This window comes from Palaemon carinicauda, chromosome 22 (assembly GCF_036898095.1).
Source record: "Palaemon carinicauda isolate YSFRI2023 chromosome 22, ASM3689809v2, whole genome shotgun sequence".
Taxonomy (NCBI): Eukaryota; Metazoa; Arthropoda; class Malacostraca; order Decapoda; family Palaemonidae; genus Palaemon; species Palaemon carinicauda.
Genome location: NC_090746.1, coordinates 112,076,644 through 112,100,838, shown reverse-complemented (window position 1 = coordinate 112,100,838; position 24,195 = coordinate 112,076,644). Strand labels below are relative to the sequence as shown.

Sequence of the window (24,195 nt, the reverse complement as noted above, 5' to 3'; positions counted from 1 at the left end):
GTAATGAAAGGCAATTCTTGATCAGACCAGTACTTCAATCATTTCCATCAATGCTTCTTTTAACCACTAACTGAGAGAATACTGATGTAAACTTAGATCTTGAATGTTGCCAAGGAGAAAACACAACATTGAAAGATATTAAGTACAGCGTACGTCATTGTAGTGAAGAGGTTTATAAATTTATGCATATTTCTCTCATCCTTTGTGCATTTGACATGCAATATTCAATTTATAATAAAAAAATTACCTAGTGATTATTTGGTACAAATAACTAATGATCTCAACTTAATGGCAACTCTTAATCCCACCAAATACAGTAAAAGATCAAATTTTTCCACTTTCTCACATGGGTTACTTTTCATTGTGGTAATGATAATCACATATTAGGTACCCGAGTACTCTGTGGTAAACTCTCAGCAAAATTTACACAGTACTTGCAAATAGGATATTAGTAAAGGTTCAGTATCCCTGTACTGTAACTTTAAAGAAGACAGTATTTGGAAGATTTAGAAGCAATATTTCAAGCAGAAATGCAAAAGGTACAGGATATATTAAACTTTCTAGATGTTTCTTCTTTAAAAGATGCATAATCTACAGAAATAAATTAACACTATTGGCTGAATTCTAAACATTTTACATAGAACATAGTTCTAAGTAGTCATACTTAACTGTAAGACCTTTGATCAACTTTTTGAATCGTCAATAGGCACTCCTGTGTCGAACATGAGAAAGATGATAATCCCAAGTTCAATACTTCATGTTAAAAGTAGATACTTGGGATCTGCAGAATTAATATTTTCACTAATATAACTGTACACTTTAGTTTTTATACTTATTTGCGAGATATTTTTAAAATATAAGAAAGAAATTTTGAAGATAACATCCTCAGGAATATAGTATATTTAAGTTAGGAAATTGTTATTTCTAGGATTGCATAGGTGACATTCTAGCTCAGTAGGGTAAACAAAAGCCCCTTAATGCCAGTACCACACAGACCCAAACTTGTATTCTATGGCACTTACAGCTGCAACCATTTACATTCTTATAAACAATAATTATATGACAAATATGAAATATAATTGTCCTATAAGACATACAATAAAAGGTTATAATATTACATATTTCATTTATCAAAATAATTTGTTCCTTATCATTTATACACATTCCACAATCTGCATGCAATTACTTTTGCATTTATCATTTCCTTTTCCATTAATAATCTGTCAGAATCCACTATATGATGATGCTGATATGTTCCTAATCTATAATGCAAATACACTTAATAATACAGTATTCAGAATCTTTACTTCATAGACAAAGCTTAGCTTTATATAACTAAATATTAAATTTGGTCTTTTTCCTTGCTTCCTGACAAACCTAAATTGTCCTGAACAACACTGCCTTAATCATTAACCAAAGTAACTGCCTAAAGAACAAAGCATAATTATTCCTTGCTTCTTAAGCATCAATGAATCTCAAGTTGTGATAAATTTGCTTATTTTCATAAATAGCTAAATTTTTCAACACATGCTTTGGTTCAGCGAAAACTTTGGATAAAGTTAGCTGGCTTCAAGTAATACAATACTGTACATAACATATGTGTAAAATTAACACTATTAGAAGCCTACGGCTAGCTTGGAATTGAACCATAACGTAGTCTTAATACAGCGTCTGCATCACATATATATTTACCTGTAAGTAAAGAAAGAAGTAAGTTAAACTAAAACATTATCTAAAACACATGCTTATCAGGAAATAAAGAGGCAAGATAAAATAAAATCTACTGTATATGAAAATCAAAACCCATTAATTGCCAGTTTTCTTATCTGTCATGTGATGACTCAAAGTTACAGCCATGAAAATTAAAAAGGAAAGTTCCATTTTGTAAGGCACAAAATTGGGCAATTGATTTGTTGGTGTACACAACTATCGTCACATCACAGATCAACACTGAAAACAATGCTAGCCCATAAGCATATCATAATACCTTATTTATGTATACCCGACTAGAGGAATTGAATTGAAGCTCCTAAGGATGCGATAGTTATTTGAAGATAGAGGAATGAAGATAAGCAGGACAAAGACTGTATATCTACAGTAGAGATGGACGGGAGGAAAAAGATGAGAGAGAGAATCCTTAAATTAGTAAAAAAAAAAAATGGTTGTTTGTCTCTTACCTGAAACAAATCTCTTTTTAACAAGTGAAACTCTATAGCCAGAACCAGAAAGTGCAAAATCTAAGCCTGACATAGTAGTTCCCTCACAATTGAATTGAGCAGAAACAGTTGCTGGTGTAGATGGCCCTGCAGCCACCTCAAACTTTGCCCTTAGAGACCCCACACCTCCACTTGCTGAATGTTGGGACAATTCAGTTAGTTTCCAAACAGCACGCTGCTGATCCTTAAGCCTGGAAAGACAGTTATAAAAAGCTTCCATATATCAACTGTTTAATACCAGTAAAATAGCATAACATCTTTAACTGAATAATAATTAATGATCTTAAAATTTTAGTTTGTAAATAAAAGTATTCTAGAAAATAACTACAGCGTGAACTATAAATCTCTGGTACTTCATATTTTCCAAGTAACACTTCCATGAATTTAGCTTAGCTGCTGTATTATAGTCATTATTTGAGAATGGCACTTCATAAGAACAGTCTGTTTAGATACTCTTCACATTTACCACAAAAAAACTCTCCAAGGCTGCACTATGTGAGACTACAGTGTCTCAGACTTTGAGTGTGTATTGGATCCGAAGACATAATAGTAGTTTCAGATCCTCATCCATATAATGTATTGGGGTACCATAATCTATTCTTGATAAAACTAATGCTTTATAAATCATCATTAAATTTGGTCTCTTTGCACACTATATTGTATAAGACAACTTCATCCTTAGTTGAGAGCATTATTTAATTTAGATTTGATGTAAGGTATACCTTGTATGTGCTTTCCAATTGCGAGGGGTATCATATATTAGCTCCAAAAAATTTACCTTATCTTGGAATTGGATTTGAGCATTGCCCAATGTAAGTTATATCTTGGTTACGGTTCCATCTGCTATTCTTATTAAACATTATTACTTAAGGTTTTTCTACAGAAAGTCTGAAACCTACAGACGTAGTCCAAAATTCTATTTCTCGAATGGTGTTATTCAAAGTTCTTTGCAAGTGATGGAAATTATTCGAAGAGTAGTATATTGCAAAATTGTCCACATATAGGCAACATCGCAATCCACGTGGCATTTGAGGGACTAAGTCATTAATTGCCAATACAAAAAAGCCACATTTAATACTCTATCCAGGGGCACACTGCAATCAAGGCTGTAAGATTTAGAATAAATATTGTCTATATGAGTTTGGAATGTTTTTCCATCAATAAAGTTCCCAATAAAAATAGGAGTGTGTCCAAGAAACTATTGTGATATAAGGATTTTAGTATTAAATGCTTCCCACTAATAGCGTATACCTTTTGAATGTAAGAAAAATATGGTTATTGTGATTTGCTTTTGTTAAAAACTCTACGTACATAATTTTCCAAGTATGAAAGAGAATTTTTTTTTTATTATGATTTGCTTTCACCCAAAATCTGTACGTACATAATTTTTCAAGTATGATGAGAGTCCAAAGTGGACTGCTCTGTTTGTTAGCTGAATTGTGAAGCTGATAAAATATTATTTCAATACAATGTAAACTAATTCAATCTATAACTTGGCATTTTTTCAAGTAACTTGCAAATTTGGCTAGATTTCATATAATATTATAATGTATATTATCTTCACCAGGGACTGCTGAACTACATTTGATATTACATGTTTATTCTCCCCTTCAGAATACAGTATCTTTTATTGTAGTTGATATCTCCCACAACATCAAAATTCAATGCAACTGCCTCTCTTCTTTTGATGGATCAAAGCGGGCATCTAAATTATTAACACATTATTTTTGTTCATGATTGCACCAAATATTTGAGATTGTCTGTGTATCATAAACTAGTGAGTCATTATGCATTAATGAATGTTTAATTTTTCTATATTTCTGCCATACTGTGGTCCATTCTCTCATTCATTTAAACAGTAAATATTTAAGAAGTGAAAATATTAACACCATTTACAGAAATATCAATAATAAATGAAAAATAGATAATGAGAGAAATATTAGGCCAGAAATCCAGATGATTGCTTATCTAATCAAGACGCTAAGTATAAACAGAGAAGTAAAAATAGAGTGAAGAGAGAAATTTAAAGTTAAACTCTGGAAAACAAATTTCCGAGTTCAAGAGCTCTCTTGTCAGTCACAAGGCTTCAACACGAAACGATATTCCACATTGAATCTGAGTGATTTCATACAGGCATTCTCTCAGTAAGAGGGACAACAATAACCGATCTTCCCAATAACGAAGAGAGAGCGCTACCCGCAATGACATAGGGAGCGTATGAGCCAGCGCCCCACCACGAGTGACTTCCCGTTTTCTACAAGAAAAGCACATGACCTAAGCCTACCCCCTATGAAGAGGGAGGCGAAAGGCATAAGGGGAAGGACACCAAGAGGGGAGGGGGGGGGAGAGACCAACACAAAATCAGATGACCATTGTGATCGGAGGGGGGGGGACCACCCACTGAAACACAAAAGAAAGACCCGAAAAGGCGGAAAGCATGTAGCTTCCCGCGTAGTACGGAGTAACACAATATAATGGCAGTCGTAAATAATGACTAAAATAAATGCTAACACGCAAAATGAGGAAATTAGGGGGAAAAGAACACACTGTAACAAAATAAAAGCTAAACCTTTCAAAATTGGGTAGATGCCGAAATGGAAAGGACACTAAGCAATTAAACACCAACAAGGCTTCCGAAATCGGGTAAAATATCGATCCAGAACAACCAAACCAAATTAAAACACACGTGTTCGACTCCCCGTAAAGTACTCAAACAAACATAAAGGCTGGCAGGAAAGGCTACCTACCGAAACCGCATACAGTTCGGCCAAGTAGGCTAACAAGCACATTGCAAAAAGTCATAAAAATAAATTACAATCATGCCAAAACATTAAATGAGATGTCCATATATAAAAAGGGCTTACAAATAGTATAAGGAACTAAATTAAAGCCCGATAAACAAAGATATCACGAGGAAGCGACACCAAAATGGCCGCGGGCGAACTCCCGTAAGGGAACCTGAACAAGCGGCGATAAGGTGATATAATTAGAAAAACCAACACAGTAAAAGATTAAATGAGTGTCGCTACCTAGAAATCCCAACCAGACAAATATAATACTCAACTTGGGAGCAGGGATATCCAAAATGTTGGACATCTTCAAAAACACAAAACAACACAGAGCAAAGCAAAACACATCTGACCAACGCTGGTGCTATGGAGGAATGAGGTAAGGGGGTGGGGAGGTGTAGGGGTGGGGAAGGATAGTCGTAGTAGGAGGCAGCAGACGGGTGTAGGACGGCACCTCGTTGTTCCAGGGGATGTTGATGAGGGAGAGGTCTAACTGGTGAGGGACCTGTGGTCGTGGTTCTATCACGCCCCAGTTTACTATACCAACACTCATAGAGTGAGCGAGCTGGTTTTATTCCTGGCATTCCATTCATTTTTTTTTTTTCTCTGGTATATTTAGCAATAACTATGCCTTAGAAATGGTGCTATAGGAGCACTTCACTGGGCGACACAGGTCGAGCCTAGAAATAGATTTTTCCTTCGTCAAAATCCCTTAATAGTATATCATTCACATTTATTGTATTTATTTCATTTATTCTTATATTACTTGTACATAGTTCTACTTATAACTAAAGATTACATCAACTGTCTCTTATTATGTAAGGATTCTCCTTGCTTGAACACATCAGATCCTCATTCTTACCAATGGAGAAACCTGCCAACCAACTCCACTCTCTATCAAATCCACCTTTGCAGTTAAAACCCTGGCAATTGGTCATTAGTAAGATAAAAATTCCAAAACTAACAGAAGAGGATCAGAAATTGAAAGGATTATCAGAGGTCCAGTTTTTGTTAAAAATAGTAACAACATGCAATATACCAATAAACATGGAGAACAATAAACAGTTAAGAATATAATAGGGGATTTTGGTAAACTGTTTTAAATATAGAGCAGTTTGATCAAATAAGTTAAGAAACTTTACAAACCCCTTTCTTCCTTACGTTTAACTAATACAGCTACATTATTTCATATTTTCTATAATCCATTATGAATAAAAATTTATACCTAGAACAATAAGATTCACAAATCATTACATTTTGCATGGAACATCCAGATACAATAATCTAAATCTCTATTAAAATATATTTTTTTCGCAAAATTTCTCACGTTAAGAAAATATGAAATAATTTATGTAAACTAAGAAATAACAAATTAAAAGTAAATTTAATTTGATTTTGAGCTTGGACTCTTACCACTGGCCGGAAGGTTTGGACTGCATATTCTTGACAACACCATCCACAGGTACTGTGATGTTCACATTAAGCAATGCACACGGAGTAGCAATAGCATAAGGATTGTATTTGTAATCAATCCTTAAATCTGTATGGCCATCTTCACATTTCCAATAGGCCACTAGTTGAAGGGGTGAAGATTGAGCACCATTCAAAGGAGACACCTGCTTATATAAGGAAAAAATTATACATTCACAATAAGCTTTAATCTAAGGTGGGGAAAATCAACATACTTTATGCAAACAACTTTCATGTCATACTGTATTGTAAAATAAAACAAACCATTGCCTAACACTTATTTGTTATTTACACATTTAGAAGCAAAACTAAAGTAAAGACCCAATACTTTAAATTTAGGACCAGATTCAAGGTATTTCTATACAAAGGAAAACTCAAACCGTAAAATCAGGAACAGAAGATTACTTTGAGCATAAGCATTTAGATCTTTTGCCAGGAACTGTTCAACTTTTGATAATATTAGTTATGAAACTTGCACAGTAATTGGTAGGATACTGCTACCACATGCACAATTGTGTAATGGAGTAGCATTACCAATTCTCTATAACTTGCGAACAATAACAAACACACTAGGAGATAGGAAATCAGCTGAATAAAAAATTAGAAACAAAAACAATTATTTAGTTATATTCATCCATGAACATCAGTTAAGTAAAATATTCTCAATTTTGCAAGGCTAAACAGTTAAACTAGTAAGTTTATAGCTTCTGGAAAACAAGAAGAGGCATATTCAGTTTCTTACTCTTCTGTTTACTGTAAATTACATCAACTAAATGGATTCTGTTTACCTTTAGACAGTGAGTGGTAAAAAAGGCTTGTTTTTAAGACAGGGAGGAGTTTTCCAGTCTACATCACAGATTGCAGATTTGAGGATAGCCTATCATTTATGCTCCTGAGCTGTACCTCAGAAAGTGTTTCTTTTATGATCAAGCACTAGCACCCTGAGAGTTCTCACTATGTCCATAAACATTAGATAAAATACAAAATATGTTGAAAAGTAGGAAGAAAAATGTAAATCTAACATAGAAATTGAATAAAAAAGTTTTAAGGTAACTAAAATGCATTACTTTTGTGGAAAAACAAAGAAAATTCAGCTATAAGTACGTTAATTTTAGGATGTTTAAAGACCATATTGAATCAAAATGTTGACGTTCCACCAATAATGTTGCAGATACTGCATGGTAATGCAAGAGGCAGTATAATTTTTCTAGTAAGCCTTTCAATAACTATATTGCAAGTGAATATTTAAAACTGTTATGTAAATAGTGACGAGAAGACATGTTAAGTTATTGTATATGTGCTTGATTTATGTACAAAAGTTTGTAAAGTACCATATTAAGATTCACTGTGTTGCCAATTAGTACGTTTAGTTGGCTAATTTGACTCTGGAGCATAATGGGTGAGATTTGAAGATGCCTAGAGGAGGTAATCTTCCTGATAAAATACGAATTACATATCAAACAACGTAAAATGTTGAGACTGAGACTTTCTTTTTAATGTATTTTGACATTTTTTCATAGCAGTATTGATGAATCGTTTACTGCATTACTGATAGTTAGCCATGCAGTTATTACCTGACTAAGAAAACTTGGTAGAACATGACCATTATAAAGAGAAACTCCCATATCTTACCTGATACTTTATCATATCAACATTGAAATAGGACGCAGAAGGGTTACTTTCAGCTTGCTTCCTCAGTAACGATGTTAATGCATTCATATTAAAACTGAAGACTCCACATTCAGGGGTTGACTGATCACTATCCCTAGAAGTACAGTAGTAGACATTATTAACACAGATTATAAAGATGCATGTTACTAATAAGTTAAGTATTATGATCTATATTTCTAAAACTCTTACCTACAAATCGTAAGTTATTGATTTGGCTGTGCAAATTTCAAAGCCACAAAGTAAAAATAAAGAAATAAATGAACCTTTTAGTCATCCTCCTAACATGGTATTACTGGTAAAACACAGGGAAGGTTGACCGAGAAACATTACTGTCCTGAAGCTCAGTTTAATTTATTTGTGTTCAAAGACCAATGATCCTCTATTTCTCAGAATACACTTAGTGGTTCATTAGTGAGCACGGTTGGTAATCTTTTTCTTGCTTTAAGTGATAAGCTAAGGTATCATGCATCCATGTTCAAATTCCTATTCATTGCTCAAGTTTTAATATGAATAAATTATATTGTAGCTAGTCTGTTAACAAGCAAGCAGATTTGTGCTCTTTGTAGAGGGTCAGATTGTAATTCAGAATAATGTACCTTCTTCTCAGTACTCATTATGATGAAGGTCTGATGTAAGAATTTCTTAAAGTTAGGACAAGAAATAAAGATAACATAGCAAAGTGTTTGCAGTGAAAAAGTAATGGAAAAGATATTTTCATGGACTATTTCTGATTGGAGTGGTGTTTTAGTAGCACCTACTTTCACAGAGTTGAATGGTTAAGTGTATAGTGTTATTATGAAGCTTAGTTTGTGTGTCAATCAGTTAGCATCAGGTGTAAATTCCATATCAAATGTTTTATCCAATTTTATGACTGCAGTCCCTATTAAAATTATGTTCAACACCATTTCTTCTTCCTTGGTAGCTGCTAGCATTCCAGTCCTTAACTTTAGTGCTACTTCTTCAGTTTTAGTTAGCCTATCTTTGCCTAGTGCTCATAATTTTTTAATAATATAAATGAGAAGCTAGTTAGGTACTTTGGTGACATTGCCCAAGGACCCATTTCTCCCTAATCAATTATTTTCTCTCAAAATGAAGGCATGAGTCACTCGCCAGGTCCCCTGACTCGGATTTTAGAAGTTTAATTAAAGGTCGCTCATGAATGGCGGAGGCAAACGACAGTGACAACCATAGAGACTGACCATATATACATATGATCAGTATCTAAGCCCTCTCCATCAAGCTAGGACCAAGAAGGGCCAGGCAAGGGCTGCTAATGACTCAATAACAACCTTAAAGGAGCCATTTCTGTTACTCAAGTCAGATCCAGAGATGCATTTCCTAATGCTTTGATACTAAGGCTCAAGATTAATCCTTTACATTTTACTCTACATAAGGGAAAACCCTATTGCATCAAGTTGCAAGAAAATTTCATGATGACTTTAGCCTTCCAACTCAAGATTGATTATGTAACATTACTAAAAATACACAGTGGCCAGATATTAGACAAAGTTTCTCTCAAGCTTGCCATGGTGTACATAAATCTTCTATTTTTAAATTCCAAAATTGACAAGGATTTCTATAAAGGTTAAGGAAATACATTAAATAAATAGGTCTACTTAAGGTAAAACAAATATTACCATTATTACTCAAGCTAGTAACCTGTTGCAAGGTGGTAAATTTGGGTTCTAGTAACTTCACGGAATTCACTTCAAATGATCTCGGTTCTTAACCATACTCACATTTTGGTTATTTTAAAGGTTTTCATGCATACTTTTCTTTTGATGTCACTATTAGCCCTTATAAGATAAACAAATTCTACTTTGATGTCAATATCCCTCAATTTGTTGCATAATGTTCAAGAAAATATCAGCTCTCAAGCCTCCATTAATAATGGATCTCAATCTCTTTAAGCAGAGAAAGTTGATTATGAAGAAGAATTTCTTTTTATTTTGTTATTGAATGTAATTTCTAATAAGTTCTTATAAAATATGATGCAAAGACTGAAAAACAAAGGAGAATACAGATCATCCAAGCTAAATTGGATTAAAATAGGTGAGGCCAAGGGCTCCCATTGAGTTACCATTAGTTACCAGATAATGGTAGTAGGTTGGCCAGGGCACCAGCCACCCGTTGAGATACTACGGCTGGTGTTATTGGGTCCTTTTACTGGCCAGACAGTACTACATTGGATCCTTCTCTCTGGTTACGGTTCTTTCCCTTTGCCTACACGTACACCGAATAGTCTGGCCTATTCTTTAAAGATTCTCTTCTGTCCTCATACACCTGACAACACTGAGATTACCAAACAATTCTTCACCCAAGGGGTTAACTACTGCACAGTAATTGTTCAGTGGCTACTTTCCTCTTTGTTTGGGAAGAAGAGACTCTTTAGCTATGGTAAGCAGCTCTTCTAGGAGAAGGACACTCCAAAATCAAACCATTGTTCTCTAGTCTTGGGTAGTGCCATAGCCTCTGTACCATGGTCTTCCACTGTCTTGGGTTAGAGTTCTCTTGCTTGAGGGTACACTCGGCCACACTGTTCTGTCTAATTTATCTTCCTCTTGTTTTGTTAAAGTATTCATAGTTTATGTAGGAATTATTTATTTTAATGTTGTTACTGTCCTTAAAATATTTGATTTTTCCTTCTTTCCTTTCCTAACTGGGCTATTTTCCCTGTTGGGGCCCCTGGGCTTATAGCATTCTCCTTTTCCAACTAGGGTTGTAGCTTAGAAATTAATAATAATAATAATAATAATACCCTAGTGGATAAGATTGAAGGTAAGGGAAATATTTTTTTGGGGGGTAACGTTAACTGTTGATTCAGATTTGGGGACAAAGCAATATAAACATCAGGGGAGGTTTATACAAATAATATTAGATGAAACTTACACATTTATCAACTGTTTGTTGGGAAGGACGTTAGAAACCTTAGAGAAGTTGTTAACTTTAAATGATAGCTGTGCTGGTGATGGATTATTTGTCAGAACATTGACAATTCCTGCTGGGAAAGATACCATCATCTCACCTGTCACTTTCACTTGGCACCTGTAGGGATAGAATCATAAATCTAAATGATAACTGTCATAATCTCATTAAAAAAAATTAGACTGAAATAAATCATTTTAATACAAAACAGAGTACCTGAGTCTAGATTTCTTTAGAAGATACAATATTACAAAAGAAATTGCAAAAAGGCAGTACTATGAGTTTAATACTCTTTTAAATAAGACAAAAATATGACAGCTTTTAAGAAAAAAATCTTAACATTTCAAATCCAACAATAGAAAAATGATTTAGGGAGTGTTACCTCAAATGATATAATAAATTTAAGACAATGTCTAATAATTCTACTAAACACCCAATAAAATTCATGAATGAAGAAACTAAACATACCATACCTACTATAGTCAATTTCTTTTAGCGATGCAGATTTGCACCGACTCGCAGCGGTGCCCTTTTAGCTCGGAAAAGTTTCCTGATCGCTGATTGGTTGGACGAGATAATTCTAACCAATCAGCGATCAGGAAACTTTTCCGAGCTAAAATGGCACCGCTGCGAGTCGGTGCAAATCTGCCTGGAAAAAAGAAATGGACTATAGTATAATGTCTTGAAAAATCATAACAGGTATTGCTAGTTTTGGGTGTGTCATAAATACTCAATGTACTTCACAGAAAATTTAATCCAAATTAATAGTGATCAAGAAATAAAGAGTATTGAACAATTTAGTAATCTCTATACTAATCCAATCTCCAAGGGTTGGATCATAAGATTTTGTCTTCTGGAAAACCGAAGTTCTTTCTCTCAACAATTCAAAAGATTTGTTCTCACTATAGGATATATTTTGATCAACTACATACAGCTTCCATTTCCTTAACCTGATTATACACAACCTTCCCATCCAAAAAATCATAATAATCACTACTGCTTTGAAACATTTATTTGTCTTCATGGATGTAAATATAGAATTAATTCTCTCTACCATCATCTGTATTCAGCAATTTTCCCACGAAAAGGCTTTCCTCTTTGCACTTCATGATTTCATAGTAGTGCAAGTCCTGTGAAAGTGTCATAACAGGAAATCTATTTATTTATCAACATCTTATCCCTCTACATATCCAGTAGGCTAATGATAAATTGTTATATTACTGTAATTTTAATCCCCACTCTCCTTACTGCGTGACAATCTTTAAAAATCTACCGCTACCACAGCATTATTCTCCCTTTTCATCTCTTCCCCATTTATTCCTCTAAGATTTTTGGACACCAAATATCTTACTCATTGTATATTTTATAATCCTCAACATCTCCTAACACCACCTTTCACAAATAGCACATGGTACTGAGTTAACCCACAATCTTTCCCACAACTGACATATGGCCTATCTCCTGACAATTGCTTTAGTTACCCTTTCAGCCAACATAAACTCTGAAATTGAAGGCTAATATGAAAGGATGGGATGTGAAACAATTCTAACTTTGCAACTCAAATGACTTACTTTGAATCATCTGTTCCACGGAAGTAGGCATGGCACAGCTCTTGAAATGCAACAGCTAGTGGAATAGAGTCTGACAATCCTATTGTGAGAGGAGAAGGACCTCTTGAAGTGCCAACCATGCCAGATGTTCGGAATTCCAGACTAGAAACAGAATCAGCATGTGACAATCCTGATACGGTAGATGGGCTTTGACGTCCCCTTGGAGATGGTCCCTGTATAAAGAAAGTGAATCAAATTAATCATCATATGATTAAAATACTTATAATTTGGGATTAATCAAAATTCATAAAATATTTAAACCATAGTAATTGGACACCTGATAACATTAAAATCCTAATTGATATAATAGTGTGCTAATGAATAATGACTGTTTCAAATACAATTCAGTATGTCACAAAAAATCTTATTCAACCTCATTTTGTAACAGATACAATATACAATTTTTTAAATTTTCCAAATTCAAATATTTCTCATAAGTTTCCCTGGATTCCTACCTTCTTAAGACACTAACAAAGAAGTATAAAGAAAATCACCCTTTTCAGCAGTTGATATATGGAAAGCTATTATGAAAAGAGAATTTTGTTAATTTGTAAAGATCTAGGTTTGGCCAGTAATGATGAATAAAACGAATCCACTTTTTTGTTTATTGTGGTTTTCTGCATTTTGTTAACCCTATTGGCTGGTGACTTCTTTTTTATTTTGCCAAGATGTTTAATTTCCCCTTAATGAACTGAGAAATATGACTTAATCCTATTAAATTTGCCCAATAAAATATTATTTGTTCTATCTGGTATAGGGATTGGATCTCACATCACTCTTTTTCGATGTACTGTATGCCAATGATACTGTGGTGTTTGAGAATATTACTAAAGTCTTTTATACCAACAGTGGTTCCTGAACTTGAAGGGCTTTGAATACTGCTTAAGTTCCAGTCAATTGTTATAAGTTGATGAATGCAAAGTCCATTTCTCTAACAAATGTACAAGATCTATAGCTTTTTCCCATCCTTCTTGTGAAGAATCTGTAATCAGAGAGGTCAGGGATATGCACTTCCAAGGAAATTCCCTAGGATAACGAATTGAGATTACCACAATATCTTAGTAATCAAATCTGCTTCTTCATCACAGGAATCGAGACTATCTAGCTTGAAAATCTTGTTCTACTTTTGATTGCAATGAAATTGATAAAATCGTATGGTAAGGAACCTATCAGAACAATTTTTCAATAAAGATGCCATGGTTCATTAAAGTTTTTCCACATTCGAACTGATCGAGACTTCATCCTTCGAACTTTTCTTGATATAAGGAAAGATTGAACCCTCTTTTCCAATGGATAAGAGTGAAAAGGCACTTCTATTAACATCTTCAAATAAAGAATCTTCTGAATTGGCACCAGATGATACTTATAACATAGACCAGAAACTCCATTCTCTCTAGAAACCTGAGCAACTATACATGTTGAATCTGTATCATTTCAAACTCCTATAAAAAATAGCGTATCACAAGGTAACAGAACTCTTGAGTCCCTGGATTCTTAGCCTAAGGGAATGGGGGTTAATCATCCTGGTGAACATTTGAGGAGACACAAGACATATACTTTCATGGGTAAACTTCAAAACCATTGACGATACAAAGAAATTTTATGAATTCAGATGGAAAGAATGGGGAAAATGCATCTGTTAGGTATCTGTAAACATCCAGTATCCTTCACTGAAGATGTTTCCATGGACAACTGTGAAATTGTAAACTTTCAAGAATCAACATATCCAGAGATGGCTTCCAACATCCCGATGCTTTGGGGACTACTGAAGAAAAGTTTGATACCTTTACTACCAAAATTTTATAATCTCAAGATTAGAAAATTAGTGCCTTTGTTGTATTTTTTAAACAGGTGAAGACTTGGGGATAGAGGAATCTGGGAACTTTAATTGTCTACAGCAAACCAACATCGTTTAGGATGAAGCCTCTCCGGGTAACCCTTACTGATAATAATGGAGGAAAAGTTTCCTTCGATTCAATTTACACTACATGATTGATTCCCTAGGAGACAACTGTTTAGAGCATCTGTGTAGGACAGAATCTTGTCATGTTTAGGAAGCAAGTGCCCAAAAGGGAGACATTTTGGTGTTGCAAGAACTCAAGTGCCTTGGCTCCTGACCTCAAAAGGTCTTCAAATTGCTTCAGGGCCGTCTCGTCCCGCAGATTCTTTGTCACTGTGAGGCGTGATACTGTTCCTGACCAGTGGTCTAGCCAGGAACAGGCATATACGGCAGACATAGCTACCACCTCTATATTTTGCATCGCGGGACCCGAAAAAATGGAGGGGAGGTTAGATACTTTGGTACCAGGTTGACAACGTTGTCATCGATAAGGGAGTGGGCTCAGATATGCAGAGTGCCCATAAACCTCCTCTGGCCTGAAAGTGCTAAGGGAGGCAACTAAAGAGGAACTCCTTGCTTTAAGCGAGTTTTTTTTTGAGGCTGAGACTTGGGTGTTAAATAAGTCCAGTGGCTCTCGAGTCTTATTAGAAAGTGCCATGTCAAACCTATGTTTTGGACTTTGTAGAAATAAAGTGTATCACGCACCACCTATTACCGGATTGCACGTGAGGAGGCTCACCTAGGCCATCAAGGGGATGGATTAGACTCACAATCTTAACGGAATGTGATGCTTTTGAACCAGGCATCGGACTACACCGGCTGAGCTGGGGCCCGCACATGCAGCGAGGTTTTACGGAGAGTCATTAATAGTTATACAGGTATTGCTCGACTTACGACCTATGCAACTTATGACGATTTGAATTTACGACGATTTCTTCAGGGTGATGACGTCACAAGTCTATCGGAAATAGGACGAATATTTCCTGAAAATAATCTATTTTCTTGTATAAAAATAAACTGATTTATCATGGTAAATAATTATTTTCTTTTATTGTTAATATACAGTATCTATTTTCAGTAAAAAATACATTATTAAAAGTTTTAATATCTGTCAAGTTCATATTATATATGTCTGGTGACGTCATAACACCGGCGGAAAGCGACCGGACAATACAGTGATTTCCATCCAATAGGCTAACGATTAGTATTAGTATTTCCGTTATCGGAATATTAGGTAACGATAAAAACTATTTTGTGGGTCTGTATCGGTTGTCATGTGTACTGTGTTGCGTAAATTTGACTGTATGCTATTTTTATTTAATCTCTGATAATAGATCGGTATTTATCTAAAGAAAATATACTAAGAGGACAAATATTTTCTTGAAATAATATATTCCCTTTTACATTATAAAAATGAAATACTTTTGATTGGTAAGTTGATATTTTCTTTTCATTTCTTGCAAGAAAAAAAGAAAATGAATTTGCATATTTTGCAAGTCATTCTTCATAGAGTTTACGTCATGTGTCTTGTGACGTCATGTATTTGGTGGAAGCGCACTGACAAACCGAATTATTTCCTTTCATTGTGTTACCTAGCAATCTTATTATAAGATTCCCATCATCGAAACACCGAATGATTTCCTTTCATTGTGTTACTTAGTAATCTTATTATAAGATTCCCATCATCGAAACACCGAGTAATGAAATCAAGTGCTTTAGTGGTCTGTATCATTAATTATGAGATTAGTACAACTTACCGTAAATTTAAGAAAAAAAGTGTTATGACGTCATATTTCTGGAGGAAGGTGAGAGGCAAATCAAGAGATTTCCTTCTGATGCGTTACTATTCCAATAATTGATACACCGAAGAAAAATATAAAGAATTTTTTAATAATTTTCAAAGAAATGTGAAAAAAGAGAGCGAGAGAGAGAGAGAGAGAGAGAGAGAGAGAGAGAGAGAGAGAGAGAGAGAGAGAGAGAGATATTCCTTTTATAACTAATAATAAGGTCTATAAACAAACTGTACGGAAAATGTGATACCCTATAACATATTGTCACATTATGAAGAGATTTCGAATGTCAAGAAAATTATATAAATCAGTGTTATTCATACTATAGGTGCGCATAATCGTAATACGGCAGCGTGACCTTGAGATCAGCTGATGCCAACCGAAAGTAAATCAAAAGTATTTGTGGATTATTGATATGATCAAATTGAAAAATAGAATATAAACATGCTTTAATAAACCACAATTAAACACAATAATGTCTAATGAAATATGAAGGCTTAATATTGAACGGAAAATTTAATACTGTATGAAGCTTTAGTAATGAACTACCCGTATGCGATTGCGAGAGCGAGCAAACACACACGCACAGAGAAAGAGCTAAAACGATTCCGCATGATACCTAACAATAAGACGAACTGTATGGAAACTGATTTCCTGTAACATATTGGCGCTGATGTAATATTCATCATGAAGATATTTCTAATAAGTTAAGAAATTATAAAAAAGAAAAAAAAAAAATTGCCCTTCGCATGTACGCCATATTTTGATAGGGTAGGTAGCGGCACTTTCAGATCAGCTCATCATAACCAGAGATAAACAAAATTTTAAGTAATTCTTGACTGGTAAAATGCTTCCAAAATTGAAAAATATAATAAAAAAAAAATGCATTTAAAGCATATGATATCCTTTGAAACAGGAAAATGGAATAATGATAGACAGTAAGACAATATTGATAAAATACGATCGAGATGATTGTCGAATTATAACGCATCATAATAAATCTACGGAAACTTTTTTAGTTCGACATATGACGAACTCGACTTACGACGCGTCTCCCGGTCCCAATCTCCGTCGAAAGTCGGCGACTACCTGTACTATCTTGATCAAGAGTTAGTTCCACTTTAGGGATAACTCATGGTTCTACCTTAATAGGCACATTAAAAGACTAAACTTTTCCTCGGACATCCTTTCATTCTTTTGTAATGTTTGGTGAACGGAAAGAGGAGGTGGGAGAGTGAGAACGGGAGGAGATGCGCTCACTCCTAGCATATGGGTTTCTTCCTCTAGCAGATTGCGAGGGAATAACAGGGAGTTCTCTTCCCGAACTTGACCTTTGAGAGGATAAGGGTTTCTCTGAGTCAGGCCATTTCGAACGCCTCCCACGAGGACAGCGTCGACAGCGTCTACAGCGCCTAATAACTGTGACGTCATCTGCTGCAGATGTGGGTGTCACTCAAGGAAAAGGGTTCTGGCGCCCTTTTTCTTTCCTGAACCTAAAAAGAAAGAGGAGGTGGGAGAGTGAGAACGGGAGGAGATGCGCTCACTCCTAGCATATGGGTTTCTTCCTCTAGCAGATTGCGAGGGAATAACAGGGAGTTCTCTTCCCGAACTTGACCTTTGAGAGGATAAGGGTTTCTCTGAGTCAGGCCATTTCGAACGCCTCCCACGAGGACAGCGTCGACAGCGTCTACAGCGCTTAATAACTGTGACGTCATCTGCTGCAGATGTGGGTGTCACTCAAGGAAAAGGGTTCTGGCGCCCTTTTTCTTTCCTGAACCTAAAAAGAAGATTCACCTGAAGAATAATGTGCTTGCTGTTCCAAAGAATGTGTAAAATTTGAAGCATTGCAAGCATTAGACAAGGTTCTTGTGTAAGTATGGCTTGGTAATGCAATTGGTTTGTTATTCATTTAGCCTATGGTTGTTGGGGATTGCAAGTCGAAGCTACCTAACATAGTCCGAAGCTGACAATGGAACACTACCACGAGAGGGTTCCAATCATATTATCATTATTATTATTAGTACTTGCTAAGCTACAACCCTAGCTGGAAAAGTAGGATGCTATAAGCCCAAGGGCTCTAATAGGTGAAATAGCTCAGTGAGGAAAGGAAGTATGGAAATATACTAAAAGAGAAGTTTAAGAATAATAACATTAAAATAAATCTATTATATATAAACTTAAAAAAGTAGGAGGAAGAGAAATAACATAGAGTGGGGTTGCTAAGTAACCAATTAGGATGCAACAGAACCCTTTTTCTTTTTTGTCTGGTCGTAGAAAACGGAACTAGGAGTAACGGATTCAGATGACTCAGAAGTTTGTACAGTGTGTGTTGGAATAAATATCTTATTGCACAATTAATCAATTTACAACATATAAATTGGTCACATTAATATTCAGAATAAGGAACTCAACATACAACATTCAAAAGTATAAATAAAATTGCTAACAGTTACCTCTAAAGCCTTTCGTGAAGGTGGTCTTGGTATTGCCATAGTAGGAGTAGGTGTAGAACCACGACTAGATGAACCTCCTGTTCTAGGTGGTAATGCTGGTGGAGCATCTCCCACTTCATTCAAAATATCACTTAGCTCTGCAAAAAAGTAACTTACTTTTTAAAATTCTTTAAATTACACACATAAATAACCAACCCACAAAACCTCTTGTTATAAGTGACCTAGTCATTCATATAAATATTCAAATTATACTACTTCTCCATACACTACATTTTTTGGAAGTATTACACCAGAAAGTATTCAGATATCCTTTGGAATTTCTTGCTCTTTCCCACAGACCTAAGTTCTATCTCAGTTCAAAATATAATTTTTTTTTAGAGCCACAAGAAAATCCGTTCCAATCCTCCTACAACTAATGCCAGAAATCACTATCTCTACCTGAATACTTTCTAATGATCATTATTGCACTGATAAAAATCTATCTTTTGATATTTGAAAAGGGAAAAGTTATTTGAGTTTTAAACTTAATAATCTTTTTTAATTTTTATTGCAAAGTAGGCACTATAGTCTATTTTTTATAGCGGTGCATATTTGCACTCGACTCACAGGGGTGCCCTTTTAGCTCGGAAAGGTTCCTGATACCTGATTGGTCGGAAGTATTTTTGTACGAACACCTTCATTGTTCTCGAATGATTACCAAGTAATGTGAATCGAAACTTATTTATTAACCTATATTTCTCCATCATATATATGTTTTGTCAATAAACAATGTGAAAGAATAAATATATTATAAAGAATCGTCTTGGTAAGTCTAAATTTAATAACACAATCCGCCGAAGTCAACGACAGCAGCTGGTTTTCGGATGCACGCTTTGTAATTTTGTAATTTTTCACACATTTTGACACAAATTGGGATAGATTACACTCAGCAAGTTAAACATGTTATTATAAACTTTCTTTGAATACCAGAACTTACCAAAAACATGGAATTAATAAAACCCGATATTTGTGAAAACTTATGGGGAGGTAAAAGAACAGCCTGTAGCGGCCTGGCGGAAAAACGATCCCTTCTGACTCGTAGACGTAGTTTGTTTTTTTCTTTCGTAATATAGTTCGGCCTATTCCTTTCAGTTTAAATAGTCTTACATTGTTTCTCTTCGTATTATTTTGCTTAGTATTTTCCCACATTCCTATTCCTCACCGATTATCTATCTATTTTCCCCGATATCCCTTCTTTCATATAGGCCTATGTGATATCCCCACTACGATTCCTTATGTTTTGCACCTTACGTCAGTAAGTATGTAAATAATAATAACATAAATTTTATGCTGTGTAGCAAGTATAACCTATTCTGTAAACCTGATATTAAGCATAGTATGTTTTTATTCCCGCCTCTACACTATTTTAATGAGACTAGCACGCACTTCCCTTCAAGCCATCACTTTCGACAGAGGATAAGAAATAAGGAATCGTAGTGCGGATATCCCATATATGAAAGAAGGGATATCGGGGAAAATAGATAGATATTAGGTGAGGAACAGGAATGTGGGAAAATACTAAGCAAAATAATACGAAGAGAAACAATGTAAGACTATTTAAACTGAAAGGAATAGGCCGAACTAAATCATATTACGAAAGAAAAAAACAAACTGCGTCTACGAGTCAGAAGGGATCGTTTTCCCGCCAGGCCGCTACAGGCTGTTCTTTTACCTCCCCATAAGTTTTCACAAATATTGGGTTTTATTAATTCCATGTTTTTGGTAAGTTCTGGTATTCAAAGAAAGTTTATAATAACATGTTTAACTTATGCTGAGTGTAATCTATCCCAATTTGTGTTAAAATATGTGAAAAATTACAAAATTACAAAGCGTGCATCCGAAAACAAGCTGCTGTCGTTGACTTCGGCGGATTGTGTTATTAAATTTAGACTTACCAAGACGATTCTTTATAATATATTTATTCTTTCACATTGGTTATTGACAAAACATATATATGATGGAGAAATATAGGTTAATAAATAAGTTTCGATTCACATTACTTGGTAATCATTCGAGAACAATGAAGGTGTTCGGACAAAAATACTTCCGACCAATCAGGTATCAGGAACCTTTCCGAGCTAAAAGGGCACCCCTGTGAGTCAAGTGCAAATATGCACCGCTATAAAAAATAGACTATAGTGGGTGCAATGTATTTTTGAAAATATACTACTCAAAAACTTGAAGGAATCACAAATATATGACAGTAACTTTGAGAAACTATGTCAATGCATGAAAGAGATGTTAAAGAACAAATGATATACATTTAAAAATTAAAACTACAAAAAGGAACTCCTATGAGCCTGTATAGCATAAAGTATTTTGTTTTAATTTAAAAAGTTCCAGAAATTCATCAATATGATTTAATAGGTAATTCCATAATTTGGTTGCAGCTAGAACAACTTTTAGAAAACATGATATTTTAATTATAAAATAAATTTTTGAATATACTTACCCGGTGAATATATAATAGCTGCAACTCTGTTGCTCGACAGACACATACAGTAAAAAAACTCGCCAGCGATCGCTATACAGGTTGCGGGTGTGCCCACCAGCGCCAACTGTCGGCCAGATACCACTCTCGATGTAAACAAAGACTCAATTTCTTCTCATCCCACTGCGTCTCTATTGGGGAGGAAGGGAGGGTCGTTTAATTTATATATTCACCGGGTAAGTATATTCAAAAATTTAATTTATAATTAAAATATCATTTTTAAATATTTAACTTAGCCGGTGAATATATAATAGCTGATTCACACCCAAGGAGGTGGGTAGAGACCAGAGTTAAATATGTTTACATCGTATAAGCTAAGAGTTTTTTATTTCATTTTGGCAGTTATCAATATAACAAAACCAAAATAAATAGGTACCTGGTAAGGAAGTCGACTTAGACGATTACTCTGCCTTGTAAGTACGTCTTCCTTACGGAGCCCAGCGATCCTCTTAGGATGCTGACAGACCCCCAGGAGCTGAAGTATCAAGGGCTGCAACCCATACAACAGGACCTCATCAAACCCCTAATCTGGGCGCTCTCAAGAAATGACTTTGACCACCCGCCAAATCAACCAGGATGCGAAAGGCTTCTTAGCCTTCCGGACAACCCATAAAAACATTAAAACATTTCAAGAGACAGATTAAAAGGATATGGAATTAGGGAATTGTAGTGGTTGAGCCCTCACCCACTACTGCACTCGCTGCTACGAATGGTCCCAGTGTGTAGCAGTTCTCGTAAAGAGACTGGACATCTTTCAAGTAAAATGACGCGAACACTGACTTGCTTTTCCAATAGGTTGCGTCCATGATACTTTGCAGAGATCTATTTTGCTTAAAGGCCACGGAAGTTGCTACAGCTCTAACCTCGTGCGTCTTAACCTTAAGCAAAGATCGGTCTTCCTCACTCAAGTGTGAAATGAGCTTCTCGTATTAACATTCTGATAAAGCATGACAAAGCATTCTTTGACATAGGCAAGGATGGTTTCTTAACCGAACACCATAACGCTTCAGATTGGCCTCGTAAAGGTTTAGTACGAGCTAAGTAGACTCTTTCTAGTTCATTGCCTACGATCTCCGATAATCTAGGAATATCGAAAGATTTAGGCCAAGGACGAGAAGGTAGCTCATTTTTGGCTAGGAAACCAAGTTGCAGAGAACAAGTAGCTTTTTCTGACGAAAACCCGATGTTCTTGCTGAAGGCATGAAGCTCACTGACTCTTTTAGCCGAGGCTAAGCATACCAGGAAAAGAGTCTTAAGAGTGAGATCTTTCAGGGAGGCTGACTGTAAAGGCTCAAACCTGTCTGACATGAGGAATCTTAGGACCACGTCTAAATTCCACCCAGGAGTAGCCAAACGACGCTCCTTAGAGGTCTCAAAAGACTTAAGGAGGTCTTGCAGATCTTTATTGTTGGAAAGATCTAAGCCTCTATGCCGGAAGACCGAGGCCAACATGCTTCTGTAGCCCTTGATAGTGGGAGCTGAAAGGGATCGTACTTTTCTCAGGTATAAGAGAAAATCAGCTATTTGGGCTACAGAGGTACTGGTCGAGGATACGGAAACTGACTTGCACCAGTCTCGGAAGACTTCCCACTTCGATTGGTAGACTCTAATGGTAGACGCTCTCCTTGCTCTAGCAATCGCACTGGCTGCCTCCTTCAAAAAGCCTCTAGCTCTCGAGAGTCTTTCGATAGTCTGAAGGCAGTCAGACGAAGAGCGTGGAGGCTTTGGTGTACCTTCTTTACGTGTGGCTGACGTAGAAGGTCTACTCTTAGAGGAAAACTTCTGGGAACGTCTACTAGCCATCGAAGTACCTCGGTGAACCATTCTCTCGCTGGCCAGAGGGGAGTAACTAACGTCAACCTTGTCCCTTCGTGAGAGGCGAATTTCTGCAGTACCTTGTTGACAATCTTGAATGGTGGGAATGCGTAAAGATCTAGATGTGACCAATCTAGGAGGAAGGCATCTATATGTATTGCTGCTGGGTCCGGGACTGGAGAGCAATAGATTGGAAGCCTCTTGGTCAGCGAGGTTGCAAAGAGATCTATGGTGGGTTGACCCCAAGTCGCCCAAAGTCTCTTGCACACATCCTTGTGGAGGGTCCATTCGATTGGAATTACTTGACCTTTCCGACTGAGACAATCTGCTAGGACGTTCAAGTCGCCCTGGATGAACCTCGTTACTAGGGAGATGCCTCGATCTTTTGACCAGATGAGCAGGTCCCTTGCGACCTCGTACAAAGTCAGTGAGTGGGTACCTCCCTGTTTGGAAATGTACGCCAAGGCCGTGGTGTTGTCCGAGTTTACCTCCACCACCTTGCCTCGAAGGAGATACTCGAAGCTTATCAAGGCCAGATGAACCGCCAAAAGCTCCTTGCTGTTGATATGCATGCTCCTCTGACTCGAGTTCCACAGACCTGAGCATTCCCGACCGTCCAGCGTCGCGCCCCAGCCCAAGTCCGATGCGTCCGAGAAGAGAACGTGGTTGGGTATCTGAACTGCCAGGGGAAGACCCTCTCGTAGGCTGATATTGTCCTTCCACCAAGTCAGACAAGACTTTATCTTTTCGGAAATCGGGATCGAGACCGCCTCTCGCGTCTTGTCCTTTTTCCAGTGAAAAGCCAGATGGAATTGAAGAGGACGGAGGTGTAGCCTTCCTAGCGAGACAAATTGCTCCAGGGATGACAGCGTCCCTACCAGACTCATCCACAGCCTGACTGAGCAGCGTTCTTTCTTCAGCATCTTCTGGATGGAGAGCAGGGCTTGATCTATTCTGGGGGCTGACGGAAAAGCCCGAAAAACTTGACTGTGAATCTCCATCCCTAAATACAGAATAGTTTGGGATGGGACCAGCTGTGACTTTTCCAAATTGACTAGGAGTCCCAATTCCTTGGCCAGATCTAGA

The 24,195-nt window shown here is 36.2% G+C and overlaps 1 protein-coding gene across 6 annotated transcripts in view; it reads right to left on the bottom strand.

Moving 5' to 3' along the window:
* Positions 1-1,512: 1,512 nt before the first annotated feature.
* Positions 1,513-24,195, bottom strand: part of LOC137616684 (F-BAR domain only protein 2) — a 184,766-nt gene continuing 162,083 nt past the window's right edge. For 4 of the 6 annotated variants that reach the window (XM_068346632.1, XM_068346633.1, XM_068346634.1 and 1 more), the window contains 7 exons: positions 18,765-18,901; positions 12,643-12,854; positions 11,036-11,191; positions 8,108-8,240; positions 6,419-6,624; positions 2,178-2,407; positions 1,513-1,692 (listed from right to left, as the gene is read on the bottom strand). In XM_068346632.1, the coding sequence (XP_068202733.1) occupies positions 1,631-1,692; positions 2,178-2,407; positions 6,419-6,624; positions 8,108-8,240; positions 11,036-11,191; positions 12,643-12,854; positions 18,765-18,901 (1,136 nt within the window). In that variant the 3' untranslated portion in view covers positions 1,513-1,630. The remainder of the gene's footprint in view (positions 1,693-2,177; positions 2,408-6,418; positions 6,625-8,107; positions 8,241-11,035; positions 11,192-12,642; positions 12,855-18,764; positions 18,902-24,195) is intronic. The other 2 variants (XM_068346631.1, XM_068346636.1) reach the window with 1 other exon arrangement.